This window comes from Bufo gargarizans, chromosome 8, assembly GCF_014858855.1.
Source record: "Bufo gargarizans isolate SCDJY-AF-19 chromosome 8, ASM1485885v1, whole genome shotgun sequence".
Lineage (NCBI taxonomy): Eukaryota > Metazoa > Chordata > Amphibia > Anura > Bufonidae > Bufo > Bufo gargarizans.
In genome coordinates, this window is record NC_058087.1 from 158,490,885 (window position 1) to 158,517,564 (window position 26,680).

The window sequence follows — 26,680 nt, forward strand, 5'->3', positions numbered from 1 at the left end:
AGTGTAGATCCACACTACTGCTTTGGGAAAAAAACTGCGCCAGGTGCTCCACAAAACATGGAGATCACTGTAGGGCATGCTCTCACCTTTTGTCACTGTGACCAGCCAGAACAGCTATAATAACAAAAAAAAAAAATTTGGACTGTCAGCTGCAGGTGTCACTAAAGCTAAAGCAGCTGCGGACAAGAATAGGACATGCTCTATTTTCTTGCGGAGCTCAATAGCGGAATAAAGCTCTTCAGTTTTGTCCCCATTCATTGTCAATGGGGGCAAAACTGAACGAAACGGAGTGCATCAGAATGTATTCCCTTCCGTTTGGTTAAGCTGCAAGCAGTGTTTTTCTGTCCGTGATGTGGTGCGGAACAAGACAGATCCGTCCTGGCACACAATGTCCTAACACAATAGAAAACGGATCCATCCCCCATTGACTGTCAGTGGTGTTCATGACAGATCCGTCATGGCTACAGAAAACATAATACAACCGGATCCGTTCATGACAGATGCATGCAGTTCTATTATTGTAACGGATGTGAAAGTAGCCTAATATGTGCAGGAAGTTACAGAGTAGCCAAATTCCAAACGCCAGCGCTTGCCAACTTGAATCCAAACTAGTATGTAAGTAAAGAGCTACTTGACGCTTAACAAATGAAACATATGGGAGAGATTTCCTAAGCAAAATGTGACAATTCTGGCATCAATTTGCCCAAAAAACTGAGTTTGTACTTTGCAGCACATTTATTAAAGGGGTTTTCGTATCTCAGACAATGGGGGCGGATGGCTAGGATATGCCCTCATCGTCTGATAGGTGAGGGTCCCACCTACACCGAGAATGGAGCTCCGGAGGTTGTGGAGGGCGCACTGTGCATGCGCAGCCGCCCTCCATTTATTTCTATGGGGCCACCGAAAATAGCAGAGCACTGCCCCCATAGAAATACAATGGGAGCGGTGTCGCGCAAGCACAGTTCGTTCCCATTCAGTACTATGGGGAGAGCACTTGGTGGTGGCTGGACCCAGGGAAACTTGTGGGTCCTCCGGCCACCACCTTCCCCGCTCTGTTCTCAGTGTAGGTGAGAGTCCCAGAGGTGGGACCCGCACCTATCAGACAATGGGGGTATATCCTAGTGATCTGCCCCATTGTCTCAGATAGGAGTACCCCTTTAAGTGTCTGACAGAGTGATTTATTGGAAAAAGGTTGCGAGTTTAGAGGAAAGTGACATGGCTTAAAGAGTCACTGTACTTTCACACAATGTAATTTAATAGAGAATGATGTAATGCAAATTTCTTCCTGGTCCTCGGCGGTCAGCTGTGCAGTGGCTGCACACAGTGTGAGGGCGCTCTGTGTCCTCACGCCGTGCGTGCCAGTTCACAGCACAGCCGACAGCAGGAGGAAGAGGATCGCGCTGGAGGAGAGAAGCAGCGGCTTCCAGGAGTAGGAGAGGTAAGTGGTTTATTTATTTTGTGATCAGAGGCTGGGGGCTGCTGAATAATGGCTGGGGGGGGGGGGGGGGGTGATTATATGACCGGGGGCTGATTGTATATAAGACCGAGGGGTGATTGTATAAATGACCGAGGGGTGATTGTATAAATGACCGAGGGGTGATTGTATAAATGACCGAGGGGTGATTGTATAAATGACCGAGGGGTGATTGTATATATCACCGGGGGCTGATTGTATATATCACCGGGGGCTGATTGTATATATCACCGGGGGCTGATTGTATATATCACCGGGGGCTGATTGTATATATCACCGGGGGCTGATTGTATATATCACCGGGGGCTGATTGTATATATCACCGGGGGCTGATTGTATATATGACCGGGGGCTGATTATATATATGACCGAGGGCTGATTGTATATATCACCGGGGGCTGATTGTATATATCACCGGGGGCTGATTGTATATATCACCGGGGGCTGATTGTATATATCACCGGGGGCTGATTGTATATATGACCGGGGGCTAATTGTATATATGACTGGGGGCTGATTGTATATATGACCGGGGGCTAATTGTATATATGACCGGGGGCTAATTGTATATATGACCGGGGGCTGATTACATATGACCGGGGGCTGATTACATATGACCGGGGGCTAATCACATATGGCCGGGGGCTAATCACATATGGCTGGGGGCTGATATGAGGCATGGGGGTCTGATCTGAGGTCTTAACATTGGGGGTCTAATTGGGGCTGTCAGCTGAGGTCTGATTAACACTGGGGGTCTGATTGGTGTTCAGACCAATTTCTTATTTGTCTTACTCTAAAACCTGCGTCTTATGGGCCTGTGCATCTTATAGGGCGAAAAATACGGTACAGATATCAATCTGCTGAGCTTCTCCTGCTCTATAACACAGTGCCCTCAGATTGCATTGCATTTTGTGGTGAAAAGTACTCTTTTAAAAAAAAAATGCCATCCACCTGAAAAAAGCTGCAATGTCATGGCCACTAGGGGGTCTCACTTCCACCTAACTTGCAGATCACTGCTTGTTGTTAGGCAAGATCCATCCCTAGGAACAGAAACACAGATCACACTGAGATCCTAAGCCTGATAGAAGAACTGCTTCTACACAGTTTCTGAAGAGCACAGAAGCTCCTGAGTGGCTGTAAGTGTGATCTGCTTATCAGCTTTCTGAGCCTTCTAGAAGTAAACAAACATAGTGGGAAGTAACAGAAGTGAGGTCACTACATACAGTACTGGCAGATTCCTCAGAAGGGACACATCCACTGACACACTTCTTGAGAGAAATGCATCTAGCTGTGCAAGTAAAATGGAATAATATGGCTGAGGAAAGCATAGTTATGATTCTACAATGAAGCACAGCCTTTGTAACTCAGGAACGCTTTAAATCTGCATGCCAAAAAATGCACCAAAATTATGGCATTTTTTTTTTGTAAATTAAGCCAAAAAATAGGTGGAGGAAGCTTGGACTAGACAGTCTATAGGTGCACGGGCTTCATCACCCAGCATCAGACACTGTGATAAACCTTGTGCATACAAGAGAAGAGCCTTTAAACTGGTTGTATTACAATAGAGATTTTTCACCTACTCCCAACTGCTGGGACACACTCCAATCACTAGAGCAGAGATCCTGACCCTACTGTTCCTTGTCACTGTATGGCCAAAGTAAGGAGGCGTTTAAATAGACTGTCCTTTTGGTCACCATAGGTCTGGTATATTAAATCATGTTTTTCAGCTGCATGGAACAGCTTTCTACTATGAAAGTACATGCAGAGGTATCCATACAGAGGTATCCATATAGTGGCTTAATGGCATTGGCTTCTAGGGGAGTGTTTTCTGTAAACTGTGCAAAGGTCAGTGTGCAGAGAGGGGGATGATGTGAGCTGTGTCCATTATTCATAGTGAATGGTGTATCCTGTTTTATCCATCTATAGATATTATTTTTCATTGTAATCTTGCCTAAGATGATAATGAGAAGACTGCTAACAAGTGATATCTACAGAACAGAAATTGTTGGATTATTATTAGACATGGTAACCAGTGTCATTTTAGATTTTTCTAGACAGTGACAAGCAAAATTAGAAATAAAAACAAAAAAACACCAGTGCTTTAAAAATACTGTATGTTTAACTTAAAAACTTAATTTAAACAACAGGTCATTTTCTGATGACAAATTCCCTTAATGTTAAAATGAACATACTGTCACATGATACTTACCAGGTTTTGTGGTTGTTGCAGAATTTTGATAAGGGCCGGGTGGTTATAACCTGAAATGTACAATATAATTAAGTATATTTTTTTGCACAAATCTGAGCAGAGGAATGAATGACATTCGGAAATTGGAAAGCACGCATGGTCACAGAAATACATCATTGTGCTGAGCAGCAGAAGAGGCCACTGACCTCTACTAGACTGAATTACCTAGCGTCAGGTTTTATTTATTTACTGGGGAGAATACATGATCATGAACACATAAAAAAAAAAAAAGAGTAAAATCACAGAGTTAAAACGGAGGACGCTTTCCCCAAAACGTCAGTTTTTTTTATAAACTGCATAAAAAACTGAACTCGGAAACCATCCCTAAGAATTTGTAAATCCTAACCATAATATTATGTAAATGAGGAAGCCTCTTCCAATGTCACCTTGAATCTTATTTTTGTGGCGCGAGCCGTCTTCACAGTCTACTTTGATAAATGTATGCAAGGTCTATGTAGCTTCTGATTGGCATGTGAATATAAAGCTACGGTAATTGCAGAGAGCACTACTATATACAGTACACCTAACTGGTTAACAATCTACTACATCAGTCACAGAAGACATGGAAAATAAAATGTTAATTTTTATTCACTCTAACAAAATAAAAAATCAACAATGTGGAAAAACAGAAATTGGCCCACAAAAAGAACACTTAAAACAAAATGGACTTTGGCAAGGGTACTAACAAGACGGTCAAAGAGATATAGAGGGAGAGGCATCTTTCCCTGATATACCCTAGATACCCCGAATTACAGGAATTCACCCTGATGGTAGATGAACCCTGCATCGGAACCTACCCCTGCCAAAGCCGGGACGGGTCCGTTTTGCAGCCCATAGACTTCTATTATGACGGAATGCCTCTAAAGGCATTCCGTTATGCATTCTGTCATAGAATAGCGTTATGGTCCGTGGTAACAGAATCCATAACGCAATTCACCTTTTACCACCAAACGAAGCGTGAACGAATTTCAAAATATGAAATTCGCTCATCTCTAACAGCGAGCACAAATCTGACTAAGGCCTCATGCACACGACAGTGTTTTGGCCTCAGTGGTCCATGCCCAATTTTGCTTCAGTTGTGTTTCCTTGTGCCTTCCTTTTTTTTTGTCTGACAGGGGGAAAAAAAGGAAGGTTAATGAAAAGTGTAATTTTATTGCACCATGGTCTTGTAGGAAAAAGCAGACACGGATGCGGACACGGATGACATACCAGTTGTGCATCCATTTTTTTTTTTACGGACCCATTGACTTGAATGGGTCCAGCCTCCATTTTCCACTAACAAGAAGAGGACAGGTTATATTTTTTTGACGGACTGGAATCACGGATCATGGACGCACAGAGAAAAAACGGAGGACTATCAGTTTTTTTTCACAGCTCCATAGTAATGATTGGGACCTTCGCTAAACTGTCAAAAATTACGGAACGGACGCGGATGCACACAACGGTCGTGTGCATGAGGCCTAATACAGCAGTAGGAGGCAGAGAAGCATTCTGCCAGGCCTCATTTCTCCTTTCTTGTGCTGACAACAAAGAAGGGAAAAGGCAAGTCCATGCAGTTTGTGTTAATCAGATTTGTTTTAGGATCTGTTCACACCTGCATCGCAGGCTTCCATTAGTCTGGGTAGCAGTATTCATGGCTATTTTTCCAGACAAAATGGAGGAAACATGGAGATTGTTGGGGTTCTAAGTCAATGGGGTCTATCAGTGACCGTTTGTCTCCATGACATGAAGTGTCTGTTATATACAGAGGCCATACCGCTTGTGTTAATACAGTCTTACAAAGATTTAGCTGGCATGGAAAGTGTGCATGTTACCAAGTAAGACTTACTTTCACATCTGCCTTTTTGCTGAATCCGTCATGGATCAGGAAAAACGCTTCTGTCACGATAATACAACCGTCTGCATCCGTTATGAACGGATCCCGTTGTATCATCTCTAAAAATCCCATGACGGATCAGTCACTAAAACCATTGTAAGTCGATGGGGAATGGATCTGTTTTCTTTTGTGTCTGAGAAAACGGATCTGGCACCATTGACTTACATTGTGTGTCATGACGATCAGTCTTGCTCCGCACCCCATCGCGGACAGAAAAACGCTGCTGGCACCATTTTTCTGTCCGCGATGTTGATGCAAACAAATGGAATGGCATGCATTCTGGTGCACTCCGTTTCGTTCAGTTTTGTCCCCATTGACAATGAATGGGGACAAAACTGAAGCGTTTCCCTCCACTATTGAGATCCTATCACGGATGATAGGACGAAAAAGTTGTGGCTATGTTAAGGATAATATAAACCGATTCGTTCTGAATAGATGCAGACGGTTGTATTATCTGAACGGATCCGTCTGTGCAGATCCATGACGGATCTGTACAAAACGCGAGTGTGAAAGTAGCCTTACGGGCAGAACTGTAATAGCGTGTACGAGCAACAAGGCCCGCCAAGCTGACTGATGAACGGGTCAATTCCAATCAGTTATTGAGTGAAGCTTGAGGAAGGCTGGTCAAAACATTTGACCCAAGTTAGACAATTTAAAGGCAATGCACGTCTGAGCTACTGGGAATGTGATGACAGACATAAAAGCAGAAATAAATCATGGTATCTAGTATTATTGTGACATTTCCCATTCTTCAAATATAGTCGAGATCCCAACTGACCTAAGGGAGGGAATGTGAGTTTTAATAAATGTGGCTACCGTATGACTTCAACTATACACATTCCTTAAAGTGCACCTGTCATTCTTTTTTGTTTTGTTTTAGTAATGTGTAGGGGCAGAGGTAATGACCATTTTTGTAATATACTGTAATTACTGAAATCGTACATTTCTATTAGAAAAATACCTCTAAAGTGGCCCATTCTGAGCCTTAGCAGCGCTCCTCTGTCTTCTGTGTACATAACTGTGGAGACTCGCTCAACACTGACCGCGTTATGTACACAGAAGACAGAGGAGCGCTGCTAAGGCTCACAATGGGCCACTTTAGAGCTATATTACAAAAATGTTCAATATCACTGCCCCTATACATTACAAAAATAAATAAAAATGACAGTTAAACTTTAACGATATAAAAGATGCAGTAGTTCATCATGACAAACTAATGTTGCTGCCTTTGCTTTGGCCGTAGGTAGCTGCCAGCGTTATGGTATAAATGAAACAATATATTATTAATCTCCCTCTATGCAACCTTCTAAAGTACATTGGAAATGAATACATAAAAGATAGCAGGAAGGCATGCTGCGTTCATACGGCGCTACGCTTTCATTGTGAAGTGCTTGCCGTTTGTGTCAATGCAAATTAACTAATTTGTAAATGCCAAATCGGAGAGGATTTGAATAGCAATTTTTCCATTCAGAGTCCAGTGACTTTGCAGTTACAATATACAACGTGTGCACTCAGAATCTTAATACATTTCAATATGATTAAAGTGGTTTTACAGGATTACTATAGTTTTTAACAGATATGGTCATGCAGTTAGCTTACTTCATCTTTATCTTCCCCCTACATTTTTTTAAATATATTTGGAACACCCCCCCCCCCCCCCCCCCCATTTTCACTATGTAAACAGATCTCTCTGGTTTATATCATGTAAACAGCATCTCCTGTTCCTGTATCCAACCAAACCCATGATGCACTTCTCCTTTCTCTACCACAGCTCCAGCACCGCCCCTAACAATGTCCAGTTAGTTTATAGCTCCTCCCACCCAGATAGTTACATAGACACACCCCTATCACTGCCCCTAACACCCAGCTATTTACATAGACACTCCCCTATCACTGGTCCTAACCACACCCAGCTAGGTTATAGCTCCTCCCACCAGCTAGTTACATAGACACACCCCTATCACCCAGCTATTTACATAGACACTCCCCTATCACGGCCCCTAACACCCAGCTAGTTTATAGCCCCTCCCACCAGCTAGTTACATAGACACACCCCTATCACTGCCCCTAACACCCAGCTAGTTTACATAGGGGCAGTGATAGGGGTGTGTCTATGTAATTAGCTAGGTGGGAGGGGTTATAAACTAGCTGGGTTAGGGGCAATGATAGGGGTGTGTCTAACACCCTGCTAGTTTATAACTCCTCCCACCTAGCTAATTACATAGACACACCCCTATCACTACCCCTATCACCCAGCAAGGTTATAATGCCTCCCACCCAGCTCCTTACATAGAAACTGTCCTATCACTATATCTGTAAAGAATAAATCAAGGCAACTGGACGTACTGTAGATTTCTTGTCCTATCACTGATCCTTACAACACCCAACTAGTTACATAGACACTGTCCTATCACTGCTCTTAACACCCAACTAGGTTATAGCTCCTCCCACCCAGCTGATTACATATACACACCCCTATCACTGCTCCTAACCACACCCAGCTAGGTTATAGCCCCTCCCACCAGCTGATTACATACACACCCCCATCACTGCTCCTTACCACACCCAGCTAGGTTATAACTCCTCCCACCCAGCTGATTACATAGACACACCCCTATCACTGCTCCTAACCACACCCAGCTAGGTTATAGCTCCTCCCACCCTGCTAATTACATAAACACACCCCTATCACTGCTCCTAACCACACCCAGCTAGGTTATAACTCCTCCCACCCAGCTGATTACATAGACACACCCCTATCACTGCTCTTAACCACACCCAGCTAGGTTATAGCTCCTCCCACCCAGCTGATTACATAGACACTCCCCTATCACTGCCCCTGTTGCTGCTTTGACACCCCATGGACACCACCAATTGAGTTAGCATCATCTGACAGCAGCACACATCAGCTGAGGAGCCGGGTTCAGCCAAAAACATCAGAGACTCAACACAGGGGCGCCTCCTATTATCTGACTGATCCGTTCAGATAGTACAACCGTCTGCATCCGTTCAGAACGGATCCGTTTGTATTATCTTTAACACAGCCAAGACTGATTCATCTTGAACACCATTGAAAGTCAATGGAGGACGGATCTGTTTTCTATTGTGCCAGATTGTGTCATAGAAAACGGATCCGTCCTGGCACACAATGTAAGTCAATGGGGACAGATCCGTTTTCTATGACACTATCTGGCACAATAGAAAACGGATCCATCCTCCATTGACTTTCCGTTTGGCTCAGTTTCGTCAGACGGACACCAAAATGCTGCAGGCAGTGTTTTCGTGTCCGCCTCCAAAGCGGAATGGAGACGCAACGGATGCAAACTGATGCATTCTGAACGGATCATTTTCCATTCAGAATGCAAACTGATCCGCTTTGGACCGCTTGTGAAAGCCCTGAACGGATCTCACAAACTGAAAGCCAAAACGCCAGTGTGAAAGTAGCCTTACTATTTCAGGTCTTGTAGTGGCCAATTCTCAGATCCGCAATAAATCAGAATCCCTGGACAAACTCTGCAGACAATGCTAACTCTATTGTACACACAACTAATAAAGGAGACAATGCCTGGTACAGACTGCCGACCGGTCTTCTTTGCTCAGTTTATCAGATAAAATTAACACAGCCTTCCACACACAATTCCACACCAGTTTTATTGATTTCATCCGACAGAAATATACAAGGTCTCAAATAAACAGTTAAAGGGGTTGTCCGAGTTATGGAAAAAAATATATATAGCACTGTAAATCTGATGGGCAGCAATATATAACTAAGCTAAGCAGGTTTTAGGCAAAAAAAAATTATATTTCCTAATTTCCCTGGTTCTCTTCCGCCCTTTGTTTACCTGCAACAACAATCTCTGCCCTCCCCCTGCTCTGCTAAGGGAGTGCATACAAGAGCTGCCCCGAGTGACATGTCTGACTGCTAGGAGACTCGGCAGCTCGTTGTATGTGTAGGACTACAAGTCCCAGCTGTATAATGACACTGCTGATACACACAGGATCTTCTCCCTACCTGTGCTTGTGCAATGCTCTGCAGAACTCCTCTAGTCTGTCAGCTCCTGTGCCCAGCATTTGTCTCCTCACTGCCTGCAGCTACTCAATAAAGTCTTCAGCCCTCTCTGCTGCTGAAGGGGTTAAAGTTTTTCCTACAGAATCCAGGGAGAGGGCAGACTGCAGTGCAGGGCAGTGTGACCAACATAGTGACATCTGGTGTACAGACACATCTGCTCTCAGGCTTGTGCATCAAACATCATCAGAGCAGGGAGAGAGCAGACTGCAGTGCAGGGGGCGTGGCCAACAGTGACATCTAGTGTACAGACACATATCTGCTCTCAGGCTTGTGCACCAAACATCATCAGAGCAGGGAGAGAGCAGACGGCAGTGCAGGGGGCGTGGCCAACAGTGACATCTAGTGTACAGACACATATCTGCTCTCAGGCTTGTGCACCAAACATCATCAGAGCAGGGAGAGAGCAGACGGCAGTGCAGGGGGCGTGGCCAACAGTGACATCTGGTGTACAGACATATCTGCTCTCAGGCTTGTGCACCAAACATCATCAGAGCAGGGAGAGAAGCTGACATCACAGGTCATGTGACCAACAGTGAAATCTGAGAGAGCAGCAACTGCAGATGCAGTAAGTGCACAGTAAAGCGGTTATATTTGATTAGTTAGAAACAAAGAACAAAAAAATAACTTGGACAACCCCTTTAAGACAAATAACAAGGACAAAGTTTAACTATTCAAGTACAAACTTTGCTAAACAGTCTTAAGTTCATTCAGAGGTGAGAATAATTTTATCAGACCCAATGGATTCCAAATGATCAGAGACCTAGTCATATTTGCACTTCACATATGAACCGGGTTTTCTCATGACAGACCTATGTTATACTACAACGCCCCTTCTCCAGAAATCTAGTAACTTTAGGCTACATTCACACGTCAGTATTTTTCTATAATCCGAATTTCGGTCCGTTTTTTGCGGATCCGTTGTTCCTGAAAATGTTTCCGTATGTCATCCGTTTTTTGCGGATCCGCAAAAAAACGGAAACATGTATAAAGTTCAATAATCAAATAAAGTTGTTTGGATTTCTTTGAAAAAAAAATTGAAAAAATAAAATAAAAATTTGTTATGTGTTTCCAGGAACGGATTCCGCATAAAACGGATGACATACGGAATGACATCCGAATGTCTTCCGTTTTTTGCGGATCCATTGACTTTGTATTGTACCAGGATCCGAATTTTGCGGACAAGAATAGGACATGTTTTATATTTAAACGGACATGCGGAACGGAACAACGGAAACGGACAGCACACATTGTGCTGTCCGATTTTTTCCAGGACCCATTGAAAATGAATGGGTCCAGATCTGGTCCTGATCTGTTCCGCAAAAAACGGAACAGATCAGGAAAGAAAAAACGGACGTGTGAATGGACCCTAACCTGTAATATTATTACACTCCAGAAATACATCCAGACCCCTCTTTTAGTGAGTTCACCATCACCAGATGTATGGAAGTGGTTAAGAGTGCCCATTTTGGTATTCCTGTATCTAAAATATACTTTAATCTATGTTTCCCCTCCAGGATTGCGATCAGGCTTCCTGTGGTAGGACCTCCATCAATCATATAAAGCCCCAAATGAGCTGAGTCATGTGAGACTTACTAGGTGCTAAGTAGCTAAAATCTAGAAAAATCTAGTAGTGCTCAATGCATTCATAGCAACCAGACTGCTTTATATTAATCGGCTCAAAGATTATAGAACCGTGCGGTACCTTGCGCTTCCACCATCAGCAGACAGCCGAGATGCTTGCTGACATGTGGTTTCTTCCATAAGTCAAACCTAATTACACCATCGATAGCAATAATGTGTTTCAGATGTTGCCTCAGAAAGCTAACTTCTCAGCCACCCTCTCGATAGGTGATAAATGTCTGACTTGTGGGGGGTCACAATAACAGGGGTCCCATGTCCAACTTGTGAATGAAGCAGTAGGCACACTGACTCCACTCACAGTCTATGTGACTGCTGAAGATGGCTGAGTAGAGTGCTCAACTTTCTCCAGCAGTCCTACAGAGTGTGACTGGAACGCAATGTCGATGCTGAACTGACACTCTGTTCAGTCGGGGAGCTAGGGGTGGGCGATATGGCCTAAAATCTATATTGTGATATAATTTTAAGCATGTGCGATATGCGATATATATCGCAATATATTGTTTTCTATATTGGGGGGGGGGGTTAATAACTATTAGCCTCCTTAAGGGCTAGAACCCTTGTCATATTCACCCTAATAGAGCTCTATTAGGGTGAATAGGACTTTACACTCTCCCTGCTGCCCTGTGCTTTGTGCACACAACAGCAGGGAGCTGACCATAGCAGCCAGCCTCTCATGTGCCCCCCCAGGCTCTGATCAGCCCCCCCAGCCTCTCATGTGGCCCCCAGCCTCTGATCAGCCCCCCCCCCCCAGCCTCTGATCAGCACCCCAGCCTCTCATGTGCCCCCCAGCCTCTGATCAGCCCCCAGCCCCTGATCAGCCCTCTATCCGTCCCCCAGCCTCTGATCAGCCCCCCAGACTCTGATCCGCCTCCCAGCCTCTCCCTCTTATCAGCCCCCTCTGGTAACTCAAACCCACCCACCCCTCCCTCCCCAGTATTAATCATTGGTGGCAGAGGTCACAGGGTCCCCCCCCCCCCCCCAATCATTGGTGGCAGTGGGCAGTTCCGATCGGAGTCCCAGCAGTGTAATGCTGGGGCTCCGATCGGTTACAATGGCAGCCAGGACGCTACTGAAGTCCTGGCTGCCATGGTATGTTAGTGAGCAGCATTATACTCACGAGTGCCGTGGCCGCCGGGCGCTCCTTCTTCTCATAGGTCTGTGCGGCGCATTGCTAATGCTGTAAGCATTAGCAATGCGCCGCACAGACAGAAGAAGGAGCGACCGGCGGCCACGGCGCACGTGAGTATAATGCTGCTCACTAACATACCATGGCAGCCAGGACTTCAGTAGCGTCCTGGCTGCCATTGTAACCGATCTTCACTACCGCTCCGTGGTCATATCGCGGTCTGGCGATATAGGCGATATGCACAAAATCCATATCTTAGCACAAATTTATATTGCATATCACCTATATCGCCCACCCCTACGGGGAGCCCCCTGATCTCCTGATCGGAGTGCATTCCAGCTGTTGGACCCAACCAGTCAGACACTTATCACTTCTCCTGGGGATAGGTGGTAAGAGGTCATATTAGGACAACCTCTTTAGGCTACTTTCACACTAGCGTTCGATCGGATCCGTTCTGAACGGATCCGTCTGCATTATATTTGCAAAAAAAAGCTAAGTGTGAAATTAGCCTGAGCGGATCCGTCCAGACTTTTACATTGAAAGTCAATGGGGGACGGATCCGCTTGAAGATTGAGCCATATTGTGGCATCTTCAAACGGATCCGTCCCCATTGACTTACATTGTAAGTCTGGACGGATCCGCACGCCTCCGCACGGCCAGGCGGACACCCGAACGCTGCAAGCAGCGTTCAGGTGTCCGCCTGCTGAGCGGAGCGGAGGCTGAACGCCGCCAGACTGATGCAGTCTGAGCGGATCCGCATCCATTCAGACTGCATCAGGGCTGGACGGAAGCGTTCGGGTCCGCTCGTAAGCCCCTTCAAACGGAGCTCACGAGCGGACAGCCGAACGCTAGTGTGAAACTAGCCTTAAAGAGAAAAGCATGGATTGTGATTTCAGATCCCACACACCTATGTTCAACCCCTTCCTGCCCGCCCCATATAAGCGTTACTCTACGTACCCCTTTTGATGGAGGTGAAATAGTGCTGTGTGCCCTAATGAAAAAGCTGCAGATTCTGCATTCTGTCAGTTGCCAGCGATTCCCTAAGGAAGTGCGGATAGTGCGCATGCAGTAGACTGAATCTGAGACTTCTCTGCATGTTCCAAAATACTTATCAATGGGAGTAGTAATTCAATAGGCTGTGTATTGTAAGGGTATTTTTTAAGTACTAATTGGGTCTGTCCCCTTTAATTCTGTCTCTTTTATATTACTTTTATTATTTTATATAATAAAGTTTCCCTTGCAATGTAGTGGGTTAGAGAAGGACCCATCCCCACTGTGCTGATATCTCAGAGACATGCATGGTGCACACTGGAGGAGGGCCTGATGGGAATACCTCTGGTTTGCACACATACATTTAGGGGACTCCACTTGGAACGTCATCCTAGGTAGGGTGTAAGTATTGATTTGTACACCCATGTGTTATAGCCCAGAGATGCCCAACCTTTAGCCCTCCAGCTGTTGCAAAGCTACAACTTTCATCATGCCTGGACAGAAAATAAATAAATAGAAAAATAAATAACAATGTAACCCCCCCAAAATAAAAAAAATAAAAAAAAACTCACACTCACATCTCTGCAAACTAATACATACCATCAATATATATCATATGTTCAGGTGCTCAGGCATCAATACAGTTATATCAATCATCATTTTAAATAATTACACCCGACCACCAATTTTTCACTACACTATAGCACAATCATATGTCAGGCAGTGTTTGCATGGGGTAATCGGCAGGTTAGGCTACTTTCACACTAGCGTTCGATCGGATCCGTTCTGAACGGATCCGATCATAATAATGCAGACGGATGGCTCCGTTCAGAACGGATCCGTCTGCATTATTTTAGCATATAACAGCTAAGTGTGAAAATAGCCTCGTACGGATCCGTCCAGACTTTCAATGTAAAGTCAATGGGGGACGGATCCGCCTGAAGATTGAGCCATATTGTGGCATCTTCAAACGGATCCGTCCCCATTGACTTACATTGTAAGTCTGGACGGATCCGCACGCCTCCGCACGGCCAGGCGGACACCCGAACGCTGCAAGCAGCGTTCAGCTGTCCGCCTGTCCGTGCGGAGGCGAGCGGAGCGGAGGCTGAACGCCGCCAGACTGATGCAGTCTGAGCGGATCCGCTCCATTCAGACTGCATCAGGGCTGGACGGCTGCGTTCGGGTCCGCTCGTGAGCCCCTTCAAACGGAGCTCACGAGCGGACCGACGAACGCTAGTGTGAAAGTAGCCTTAGTTGTGGGGGTGAAGGACTATATCACGCTGGATGTGAAGCCATATAAGCCAAGTAACAGCACAGCTCTCTATTCTTCCCAGTGACCTGCTGAGCCCAGTAAGGTGGACCTCTTGTCTCACCATCTTTGTCTGCTGAGCCAGTGCTATAACCAGAACGTTAGATGTTGCCTCTAACGAAGACATACTCTGATTGAAAAGGATATCTCCACCTTAGAGGTATATGGCATATCCATAGGAAATGCTATAAATGTCTGATAGATGCAGATCCCATCTCTGGAACCCTCAGCTATAGAAGAACGTTAAGTGTGGAGTGAGGGCCTGAGAATGTATTCGATTCTTCCTATAACTGCTTAGTAGGCAGAGCTATTCTGATATTGGAATATAACTAACCTGCTTTGAGCCCATCAGCGGAGAGGCTGCTGCTCCAAACCGAATAAGTGCCAGGAATCAACAGATTTAAAAAACACAAAACAAAAATATTATAAAGCTAAAACGGACAACACCAGATGGTACGTACCAATAGGAATGGAGGATATTTGGGAATACAGATCCAGCATTCGATTGCCATCAGCATCAACAAGATAATTACCACGACTTTCTTCATAATTACAAAAAAAGTGCACGGCGTCTGCATTCTAGGAAAACAAAATGGGCAAATGGTTAGCTATGTTCACATCTTATTAACCCTTCATGCAAATATACTGTACTGCAAGCGGAATAAGGGTGGGTTCACACTAGCGTTAGGGATTCCGCTATGGCTTTCCTTTTCATAAGACGGAAGGACGGATCCGTTTTTCTGCCCATAGACTTGTATAATGACGGAATGCAAAATGGAAGCCTTTAAAAGGCATTCCATTTTCTTTCTGTCCTAATAGAAGTCTATGGGAATCAAAACGGATCCGTCTGGTTCCCGTTATGCAAGACAGAAAAAAAATCCTGTCGACAGACGGATCCGTAATGCATTCCGTTATTTTTCGTTATAAGGGTCCATTCACACGTCCGTTTTTTCTTTCCTGATCTGTTCCGTTTTTTGCGGAACAGATCAGGACCAGATCTGGACCCATTCATTTTCAATGGGTCCTGGAAAAAATCGGACAGCACAATGTGTGCTATCCGTTTCCGTTGTTCCGTTCCGCATGTCCGTTTAAATATAAAACATGTCCTATTCTTGTCCGCAAAATTCGGATCCTGGTACAATACAAAGTCAATGGATCCGCAAAAAACGGAAGACATTCGGATGTCATTCCGTATGTCGTCCGTTTTATGCGGAATCCGTTCCTGGAAACATATAACAATTTTTTTTATTTTTTTTTCTATTTTTTTTCAAAGAAATCCAAACAACTTTATTTGATTATTGAACTTTATACATGTTTCCGTTTTTTGCGGATCCGCAAAAAACGGATGACATACGGAAACATTTTCAGGAACAACGGATCCGCAAAAAACTGACCGAAAATCGGGATATAGGAAAATACTGACGTGTGAATGTAGCCTAACCATGTTGGAAAGCCATGACGGAATCCCTAACGCTAGTGTGAACCCACCCTAACTTTAGTCCTGACCAAGTAAAATGTTCATTGCTATATCATTGTTATGTACTCCAAGTACAGCAGATGACAACATAGGTCACACTGAGACCACACTAGTGTCATGCAGGAACACGTATACAAAAAGTAGCAAGCTCCAGAGGCCCAACCTTAGTTCTACATACCTAAGCTAGACGTGAAGAAAACTCTGATACTCTTAAAAGGTGCGGTCTCATGAACAAAAAGGACATTATGGGGCAGGGTCCACCCTCAATAAGCCAGAACTTAATCAGGCAAACCTGGCCTATCCATTTATTTTATTTAAATGGCCACCAGGTAATACTATTCATTGTGTCCATACGTTTTGAACCCTTTCATTATGTTCACCTGGGTGTCATGTCACCATGATCAGACTACCCGTCCAGAGCCTCCTCCAGAGTCAATCTCTCCGCTGTGAGCCAGAGGGTTATATTATCCCTTAGGCCCTCTCCTGGGCTCCAAGCCCCCCTTCCTTGTTCCTCTGTATGTTCACCCATGTATAGAGTGTTGCAGAAGATATCATTTCTGTCCTATCTAAGAGATGAAGAGGCCAGGAGTGCTATAATTATACCAGAAGTGAGATAATAGGCACGTCCTTACCATTATTAACTGCAGTTCTACAACTTCCCTAACTCCCCTTGTCTATACTATCTGTGTGTATGAATCAGATGCAGCTTCATACTACTTGTACGCGCCGACGGAAAAGTCTCAAGCAGGAGGCAAAGAAGACAGGCTGAAGCTGCATCATGTAGACCAGGCATGCTCAACCCGTGGCCCTCCAGCTGTTGCAAAACTACAACTCCCAGCATGCCCAAACAGCCTACAGTTATCATCCTACAGCAGGGCATTTTGGGAGTTGTAGTTTTACAACAGCTGGAGGGCCACAGGTTGAGCATGCCTGTTGTCACTGATTGATCACTTGTTGCCATTAGATAAGACTCACCAGTGCAAGTGCAGTGTGAGGAGGTATAATGGGTAACAAAGACTACATCAGAAGAACCATATCAGAAGGGAAAAGGGAATCAAGATGACAGTGGGTGAACATGATTATGGGGGCAGCCATCTTGCCTGAGTTGTTCTTAACAGCATTTAGAGAGATGCTTTACCCTGGGTTCAGACCTGAGCGTTTTACAGCGCGTTCCTACGCGCTGTAAAACGCACAACAGGCAAGAACCAATGATTCCCTATGGGAATGGTTCTCACCTGGGCGTTTTACAGCGCGTACGATCGCGCTGTGAAACGCCCGACGCTCAAACAAGTGCTTGAGCTTTTTTTTGGGCGTTTGTCACGCGTTCCCGCACATAGATATTCGGGAACGCGCGACAATGTGTGCACGCCTGTCTCTGTATGCGCGATTGTAAACGCCCGTACAATCGCGCATACAGAGCGCTCAGGTCTGAACCCAGGGTTACAGCAGCCACCATGGGTCACAATGGACAGGACAGGACCCCACTGACTTCTATGGGAGAGTTTTCTAGGCATGCTCTGTAACCTGTGCAGAGGTCAGGAGGGAGCAGATAAGCTGCAATATCGCCTATTGCTAATGGTGGATCCTGTGTTATCTACATACAGGTCATTCTAGTCCTGATTCTAAAGTCCATATCAGACCATTCATAGGAACTCAAGTTCTCAATAATTGGCTCGTATAATCGCTCAATCAGCCGCTCGTTGATAGACTGATGCGCATCTTTCATGAAAGATACCAGATTATCGGCAGCAAATCTCCCTGTGTAATCAGGAATGTGCTGCTGGTAATGAATAGAAGAGACTGAAGGAGGAAACGAATCGTTCCCCCTGTATTCTGTTCTCTGTGGCTTGTTTAATCAGACCAGTGCAAACGGATATGTTATCATCCATCGGCGCTTTTACTGCCAGTATATCTGCGGGGCAATACCACCTGCATGTAATGATAAGCAAATAACTGCAGTAAAGTGATCTGTACAGGCCAAGAAGTGGCGCCTATTATTAGGCTTACTGGCCAGTGCGAAAAGGTCAGGATTTATATATATAGATATATATATATATCATGGAAAATTAAAAATATCACCCAAAATTATAAAATAAATCTGGTTAACATAGAATTTTGACTAAAACAAAAAGGTCATTTTCTGATGACACAGGCCTTTGAATTTATACAGATTTAGGCCGCTTTCACACAGTCAGGGTTTGATCAGGGATTGTGAGCCTGAACCAGAAGTGGAGCCTCCACACAAGTAAGGTAAGATGGAAAGATCTGCTCTGTGTTTATCCTGCACCTGGTTTTGGCTCACAATAACTGATGACTGTGTGAAAGCGGTCTAAAGCTTGTATTAGACAGGCAGATCAGCAAGCGATTGTTGGGAGGGAAGCATTTCCTGCGAGGAATCGCTGGCTAGCTAGCGGAGGAGACCGCTATTAAAGTCAGCGATTTCCCCCGCAGCATGGCGAGGAGCCATCGCTTGTCCCTATACTGTCTAGTGGTCTTCCAGTGGAAGATCGCTATTACACTGCACAATCTACCTCTACCTCTAACCATGCTTAAAAATCAGAACTGCCAATGAAGGAGTGTTTGTTTGCTCGCTCATCAGGCAACTGGTGGCAATGTTACACTGCAAGATGATCACTGATGAGCGCTCATATCGGCCAGTGTAACACAGACTTTAGACAATATTCCAATGATTTATAACTGTTCAAGATGCAGGAGACCTTACACCGTTACTTACCTGGATACTGTTCAACTGTTTGATTAGCTCCTAAAAAATAAAGAAGAAAACATTATATTCTGTAAACTCGTGAAGACAAGTGAGGATATTGATTGTTGCAAGCATTGGTCTGTGACAACATTTGTGACTTTTTAGCTTTCTCTGACACCTTAGCCACTTTTAGAACAAAGAAAAAAAAATTGCGATCCAAGAGGAGGTGGTCCACGGGCAGGATCTCCACTGCTAGGGACCAACGCTCATGACACCAGGATCTGACTGTAGCTCCTAGCTGGAGTAGATTCCAGTTTTTGGGGCACAGATGACAGAGAGGTGTGTGTGCCCCTCAATAAAATGGTTCCTCCATTAAGACTGCCATGTGAAATGCCAGTCTTTACTAAGTGATCCTCAACAAACTTTGATTTTGCTTGCATAAATGTATAAAGTACAAAAAAGTGACATTGCTGTTGGTCTGGATTGAGCATAAGGAAGGTTCTTGCAGGGCCACTTCTCCGCTGGCCACTGAACCTCATTGTACTCAGGGACTGCTGGGTCCCAGAAGACAGACCTCAACCAATCGAACCTCTATGGAATATCTAGTGGAAAGGCAATCAAAGCCTTTGCTTGGAAAATCCCTTTATAGAATCCCCCTCCATTGGTGCATGCACTTAAAACATTTCCCAAATATCATTTTTGGTAACAGAATCAATTGGCAAAGAAACACTTCATTACCCAGTGTCTGTTATCCCATGTGCAGGTCATGGTACCATTAGCAGACTACTGACTGGTGCAGCCGTGAAAATCTCCCAGCTCACAAGCCATCCCCGTTCTAATTAGTATATATCACCGAACACTTACTCTGGATCTTGGTCCTGGGACTTCGGTCTTCATTAATGGAGCATCATACTCGAAATCAACATTCTTTTTGGCAGCAGCCTGACTGCTATACCTGCTGCCTGAAAAAGAAGAGAGATCATGAATCACAGACCATCCAATTGTAAAGATATGATAAGAATTACAAACTAAGGCCGAATGCCCACGGCCGTGAGCGGTCCGTGGAACCACGAGTGTATTACTGGACTGTGGCGGCAGCAGGGAGCGCACGGCGTCATAGCAACCAATGACGCCGTGCGCTCCTGCTCTCAGCAGGAATCCAGGCCGCGGTTCCACGGACCGTTCACGGCCATGTGCATTCGGCCTAACACACACATTTTGCTATAGAGACAATAAAAGTACTCAACCATTTGGTGTCCTCTTTCAGTCTCATCAATGTCAGTCATCACTAGATCTCTAAATAGAGGTCAACTGAGCCATTTTTTTTATTTTGTATTATTTTGTAGGAAACCACAGCAGATGTCTGAGCGCTTCAAAAGCCACATCCCGGAGAACCTTACAATACCATCTCTCTACTACACACTTTCCAACAAACTCTAGGGTCAATGTACAGTAATATTTCACTTTCAGATTAGATTCCAGTTTCTCAAGTGTCTCTTTATCATATATGTTTCTAAAACGGAAATCTTCAGAAGCGGATGATAAGAGCGGGTCAAGCTATAAATGGGCAACACTTTTCAGCATTTTCCCCTATACCAAAAAATGTAATAATTAGAATGCCGTGTTCTCCCACATGAAAGAAAAAGGAAAGGACTTTAAATGAAAAGTTATAGAAGCACGCCAGTTTTTTGTTCTTTACCTATATAGAGCAGGATAGGCCATTATTAAAGGGGTTCTGCAGTTTGTTTAAACTGATGATCTATCCTCTGGACAGATCATCAGCATCTGAACCGCAGGGGTCCGACACCCGGGACCCCCGCCGATCAGCTGTTTGAGAAGGCAGCAGCACTCCAGCAGCGCCGTGGCCTTCTCACTGTTTACCGCAGGCCCAGTGATGTCACGACTAGAATCACTGGCCTGGACGGGGCTAAGCTCTGGAGCGCCGCTTAATTCTCAAACAGCTGATCGGCGGGGGTCCCAGGTGTTGGACCCCCGCAATTCAGATGCTGATGATCTATCCAGAGGATCGATCATCAGTTTAAACAAACTGCAGAACCCCTTTAAAGGCAACCTGTCACCGGGATTTTGTGTATAGAGCTGAGGACATGGGTTGCTAGATGGCCGCTAGCACACCTGCAATACCCAGTCCCCATAGCTCTGTGTGCTTTTATTGTGTAAAAAAAAACCTGATTTGATACATATGCAAATTAACCTGAGATGAGTCCTGTACGTGAGGTGAGTCAGGGACAGGACTCACCTCAGGTTAATTTGCATATGTATCAAATAGTTTTTTTTACTCAATAAAAGCACACAGAGCTATGGGACTGATATTGCGGGTGTGCTAGCGGCCATCTAGCAACCCATGTCCTCAGCTCTATACACAAAATCCCGGTGACAGGTTCCCTTTAAAGAATAATAAGATTGAGGCTTTTGTGTATGCATTGTGTATAGCCATTTTATTTGATGTGTAATTTGTGGATTGTCAGCCATCTTGATTCCATCTCCACTTAGATATGGTTTTCCTAATGAATCCTATATTTCCCATCATGCCTGGCTTTGCAGAGACAGAGGAGGCAGAGTCTCACCACAATGCACTGCTCTGTGTGATGGCAGCCATGACAGATAAGTGACACTGCAGGGTCTCCGTGTTCTCCTATGTGATGCAGCATGAGCCTGTCTGCCCTCTGTCCTGTTAACGCTCTCACAGGTAGTCCAGGCAGCACTTCATAGATTTTCAAGGAATGATGTGTAATTTATTGCAGATGCACATATACTAGATGCAATGTTTTGGCTGTTAAGCCTTTCTCAAGCATTCACAAACTGCATACAGTGCAACTATAAATCCTCCATTTAAAGGGGTCGTCTCACTTCAGCCAGTGGCATTTATCCTGTAGGGAAAGTTAATAAAAGGCACTTGCTAATGTATTTTTATTATCCATATTGTCTCCTTTGCTGGCTGGATTCATTTTTTCATTGCATTATACACTGCTCGTTCCATGGTTACAACCAGCCTGCAATCCATCAGCAGTGGACATGTTTGCACGCTATAGGAAAAGGCACCGTCCTCTCCTGTGGCCGAGAACGTGAGAGCATGCATAGGCTGGTGCCTTTTCCTATAGTGTACAAGCATGACCACCACTGCTGGACTGCAGGATGGTCTTAACCAAGGAAACCAGCAGTGTATAATGTGATGGGAAAATGAATCCAGCCAGTAAAGGGAGCAATATGGATAATAACAATACATTAGTAAGTGCCTTGTATTAACTTTCTCTACATGATAAATGCCATTCACACTCTAGTATTCTGTACTTACACATTTATGTTTCATGGTATGTTGTGCATTTGGTATCTAGGGTCCGCACTTGATGATGTCATTGTAACTGTCGACACACACTGATGATGTCACTAACTAAGGTACATTGTGTATATATATATATATATATATATATATATATATATATATATATATATATACACACATACATACATATGCAATAAATTACTTTCTGTTTTGGACTTCATATTTGGGACAAGTTTGACCAAACTCTGTGTTGGGAAGCACCCACATATCTATTTTTGTACTTATTTCACTTGGAGTGCTGTTCCCCCTAGCTTTTGTATTAGTTCTTACAGGCAGCGAGACCAGTGTGACGCTACAGCCTATAGAACTACACTGGAGACTACACAGATAGTACAGACAGGCAGTGAGATTGAGGAGGTTTATATATATATATAACTGCAGCTAATCACTATATACATGCACCTACTGCATATATCTGCACTCCTGGTCTTTTAGATAGGAGAGACATATCTACAGAATACAGAGATATACGGAGGAGTGTGGGGAGGGGCCTTAGAGCTGCCAGGAGGGATCTGACTGATGATGTCATCCTGTTGTTCACAGGAAGTCAGCCACACAGGAGACTGAGTTCCTGTTTACATAGCCAGACTTGAGATCACATGACAAGGTTCCCATAATGAAAAAGTATGGATGATGGAGTGAGGCAGAGTTCACACTTTCACACAGTTATACGATGAGTTAGTAATGTACGTATAATAAAATGCGCTTCTTTAATTGAAGGAAAAAACAGGGATAGGGCAAACTGAAAAATACATTTTATTGCTTTAAATATTTGATGTATATGCCAGGCCCTAGTTTTTTTTAAGGGTGTTGTCTGGCTGTGAAATATTTTTTTACAATTGGCAGAATAGCTTAAAAAAAAAGTAACACTCACCTAACCGATTTCCCACCGCTCCTATTCCGATGTTTCCTGTGTCAACTGCAGGTCTCGACTTCCTGGTACCTTTTAACACAGGAAATGTGATTGCTCAGTAATCACTGCCTGAGGCAGACCATTGGTGTGGCCACAGATGGACACATTTCCTGTGTGGAGCGGGATCAGGAAGTACAGACTAGCGGAGGATCTGGGAAGCATCAGAACAAAAGTGGCGGAGGATCGGTAAGGTTACCTTTTATTAAACTTTTTTAATCCACTCTGTCCGTTTATTATTTTTTGCCTAGTCGGTCAACTCCTTTATATTTTCCTCAAAAGGTAACTCATGTCAGGTTTGAGATCACGTATTCCATAAGAAGTTTAAGAATGATGGTGGGAAAGGCACCGGAGAGAGTGGGCAGTCTGACTGTCAAGATATCACTGGAAACCTCTCCTGCAAAGGGCCACACATCATATTCAATGTCCTGCGCTTCTTTGCATAGAGAAGTGGACTCTCATTGTAGTGTACAGCGTAATACACTCACCTAATGCATTATTAGGAAAACCTGTTCTATTTCTCATTAATGCGATTATCTAGTCAACCAATCACATGGCATTGCTTCAATGCATGTAGGGTTGTGGTCCTGGTCAAGACAATCTCCTGAACTCCAAACTGAATGTCAGAATGGGAAAGAAAGGTGATTTAAGCAATTTTGAGCGTGGCATGGTTGCTGGTGCCAGACGGGCCGGTCTGAGTATTTCACAATCTGCTCAGTTACTGGGATTTTCACGCACAACCATTTCTAGGGTTCACAAAGAATGGTGTGAAAAGGGAAAAACATCCAGTATGCGGCAGTCCTGTGGGCGAAAATGCCTTGTTGATGCTGAAGGTCAGAGGAGAATGGGCCGACTGATTCAAGCTGATAGAAGAGCAACGTTGACTGAAATAACCACTCGTTACAACCGAGGTATGCAGCAAAGCATTTGTGAAGCCCCAACACGCACAACCATGAGGCGGATGGGCTACAACAGCAGAAGACCCCACCGGGTACCACTAATCTCCACTACAAATAGGAAAAAGAGGCTACAATTTGCACGAGCTCACTAAAATTGGACTGTTGAAGACTGGAAAAATGTTGCCTGGTCTGATGAGTCTCGATTTCTGTTGAGACATTTAAATGGTAGAGTCCGAATTTGGCGTAAACAGAATGAGAACATGTATCCATCATGCCTTGTTACCACTGTGCAGGCTGGTGGTGGTGGTGGTGTAATGGTGTGGGGGATGTTTTCTGGGCACACTTTAGGCCCCTTAGTGCCAATTGGCCATCGTTTAAATGCCATGGGCTACCTGAGCATTGTTTCTGACCATGTCCATCCCTTCATGACCACCATGTACCCATCCTCTGATGGCTACTTCCAGCAGGATAATGCACCATGTCAGAAAGCTCGAATCATTTCAAATTGGTTTCTTGAACATGACAATGAGTTCACTGTACTAAAATGGCCCCCACAGTCACCAGATCTCAACCCAATAGAGCATCTTTGGGATGTGGTGGAACGGGAGCTTCGTGCCCTGGATGTGCATCCCTCAAATCTCCATCAACTGCAAGATGCTATCCTATCAATATGGGCCAACATTTCTAAAGAATGCTATCAGCACCTTGTTGAATCAATGCCACGTAGAATTAAGGCAGTTCTGAAGGCAAAAGGGGGTCCAACACCGTATTAGTATGGTGTTCCTAATAATTCTTTAGGTGAGTGTATATAAAAGCATAGGTATGTAAAGCATACATAAAAGGAGGAAGTGTCATCAGGCAACTCCTTCAATACAATACTAACAATAAAAACTCATCCGCTCAAGAAATGAGTAAATCTAGGTTTCATCCCTAGAACACTGACAAGAGGATTACAAGCAGTATTAAAATGCCTAAACACCAACACACAAAGAACAAAATGATGAAGTATCTAGTGAATGATGTAAAAATAAAAGCATCATTCACACTTATCAATCAGGCACGCTACGGCTAGCGATTTCATCAATACTCCATTTTCTTGGTTTAAAACACAAGGTCAAAACTCTGAAAAAGGTCACAAAAATGTAATATGAAACATTAACTGTTTAGCGCAGTCGTTCCAAAACGACAGCGAATCACAAAGGCAGTGAACAGCTACTAATATGTGAAAGGGTTACGAGAAGGAGCCTGCAGGCATCATGCCAGAGCCCACTACTCCTGATGCAGAACGACACTTGTGCTCGGTAATCAGGGCTTTATGGAAGAAAAGAAGACATATAGACAAGAAAAAGGCAAATAACAAAAAGTACAAATAGCAACATGCTGTGGAGGGAGCACCAAATGTTCTTCTTGGGTTAACGCCATTTGCCTCTGCTCCTTGCATCCTGTACTAAATATAGCAGCACCTCATTAAATGCAGATTTCTGTATGGATTGCATATATAAATGTACAGAATAGAGCGAGACTGACTAATCAGAATTAGGCAGGGCTGGAAGTGCCACAGAGCTGCTCATTTTTTAAAAGGACCTTGTCAAGGCAATGGATAGCAATGTCAGAGTACATGATATAAAATAGAACATATTATAATAGTATATAATAGAATATATAACGTAAAGTATAACAGATTGTAAATAATAAAATACTGAATAATCTAGGAAATCATCTAAAGACCAGGATACCCATTACCACTTTTGAGGATGAGGGAATGATGCTACATCTAAATGAAACCAAATTAACAAAGAAACTGAAGATGCTCCACAGACGGAGTGCACTGACAGAAACTAATAGTCGTCATTATAAAAAATTGCCAGACCGCATTATAATCAATCACTTTATTGAATGGCATTAAAAAGGTTAACAAGAATGCAGGGAAAGAATGGGCAACATCAATGGACAAGAACACAAGGGCTATAAGCATTATAGTAACAATGGTATAAAGTGCAAGTGCTACAAAAAGTAGTGCCAAAATCAGTTACCCATAGCGAATCTCTGTCCAGGATGGCGCCAACGACCAGGTAAAGCTCTATGGCTGCACCTCCTGTTGTCACATTATCAGATGTCCAAAGTAATTGAATAGATAATTGCTAATATCCTTGTAAATTAAGTAATAAAACATAATTTCCAAGCTTAGTGTTAAATGTAAGGTTATTAAATGGGCATCTAATATTGACTATTTACCTACATTTGAAGGGTCATTGGCCCCGATATGTATGCTTTGTGAATCCTGGTGCATTTTACGTTTGCTTGTCGTTCTCATACCAGTTTTGTTTATACTGCAGATTCAGCAAGTGCGCTGACCCCCTGGTCATAGGAATTGGGCAGTTTCCTTGATCTGCACGCTGGTCTAGGGTTCATTATTGATTTTACCTGGGGATTGAGAACCTGTTTGTTGATTGTATATCCAAATAATGGTTCATTTTAGGAGAGCCCTTATAATAGTCAAGTTGAACTAGTGAACTTCTATTCATTTGTACCATTACACTTCATGACTGCAGATTGCTTTTTAATTCCACATTTGTGGGAAAGAAATATTTAGGCC

At 44.0% G+C, this 26,680-nt stretch overlaps 1 protein-coding gene across 1 annotated transcript in view; it reads right to left on the reverse strand.

Annotated features, from left to right (window-relative positions):
* The window catches only part of ABAT (4-aminobutyrate aminotransferase), a 164,696-nt gene that overhangs the window by 43,435 nt on the left and 94,581 nt on the right, over window positions 1–26,680 (reverse strand). Inside the window, exons 3-6 of the mRNA XM_044302610.1 lie at window positions 19,779–19,876; window positions 18,945–18,974; window positions 15,195–15,312; window positions 3,684–3,733 (exon numbers count right to left, since the gene is read on the reverse strand). Coding sequence (XP_044158545.1) covers window positions 3,684–3,733; window positions 15,195–15,312; window positions 18,945–18,974; window positions 19,779–19,876 — 296 coding nt within the window. The remainder of the gene's footprint in view (window positions 1–3,683; window positions 3,734–15,194; window positions 15,313–18,944; window positions 18,975–19,778; window positions 19,877–26,680) is intronic.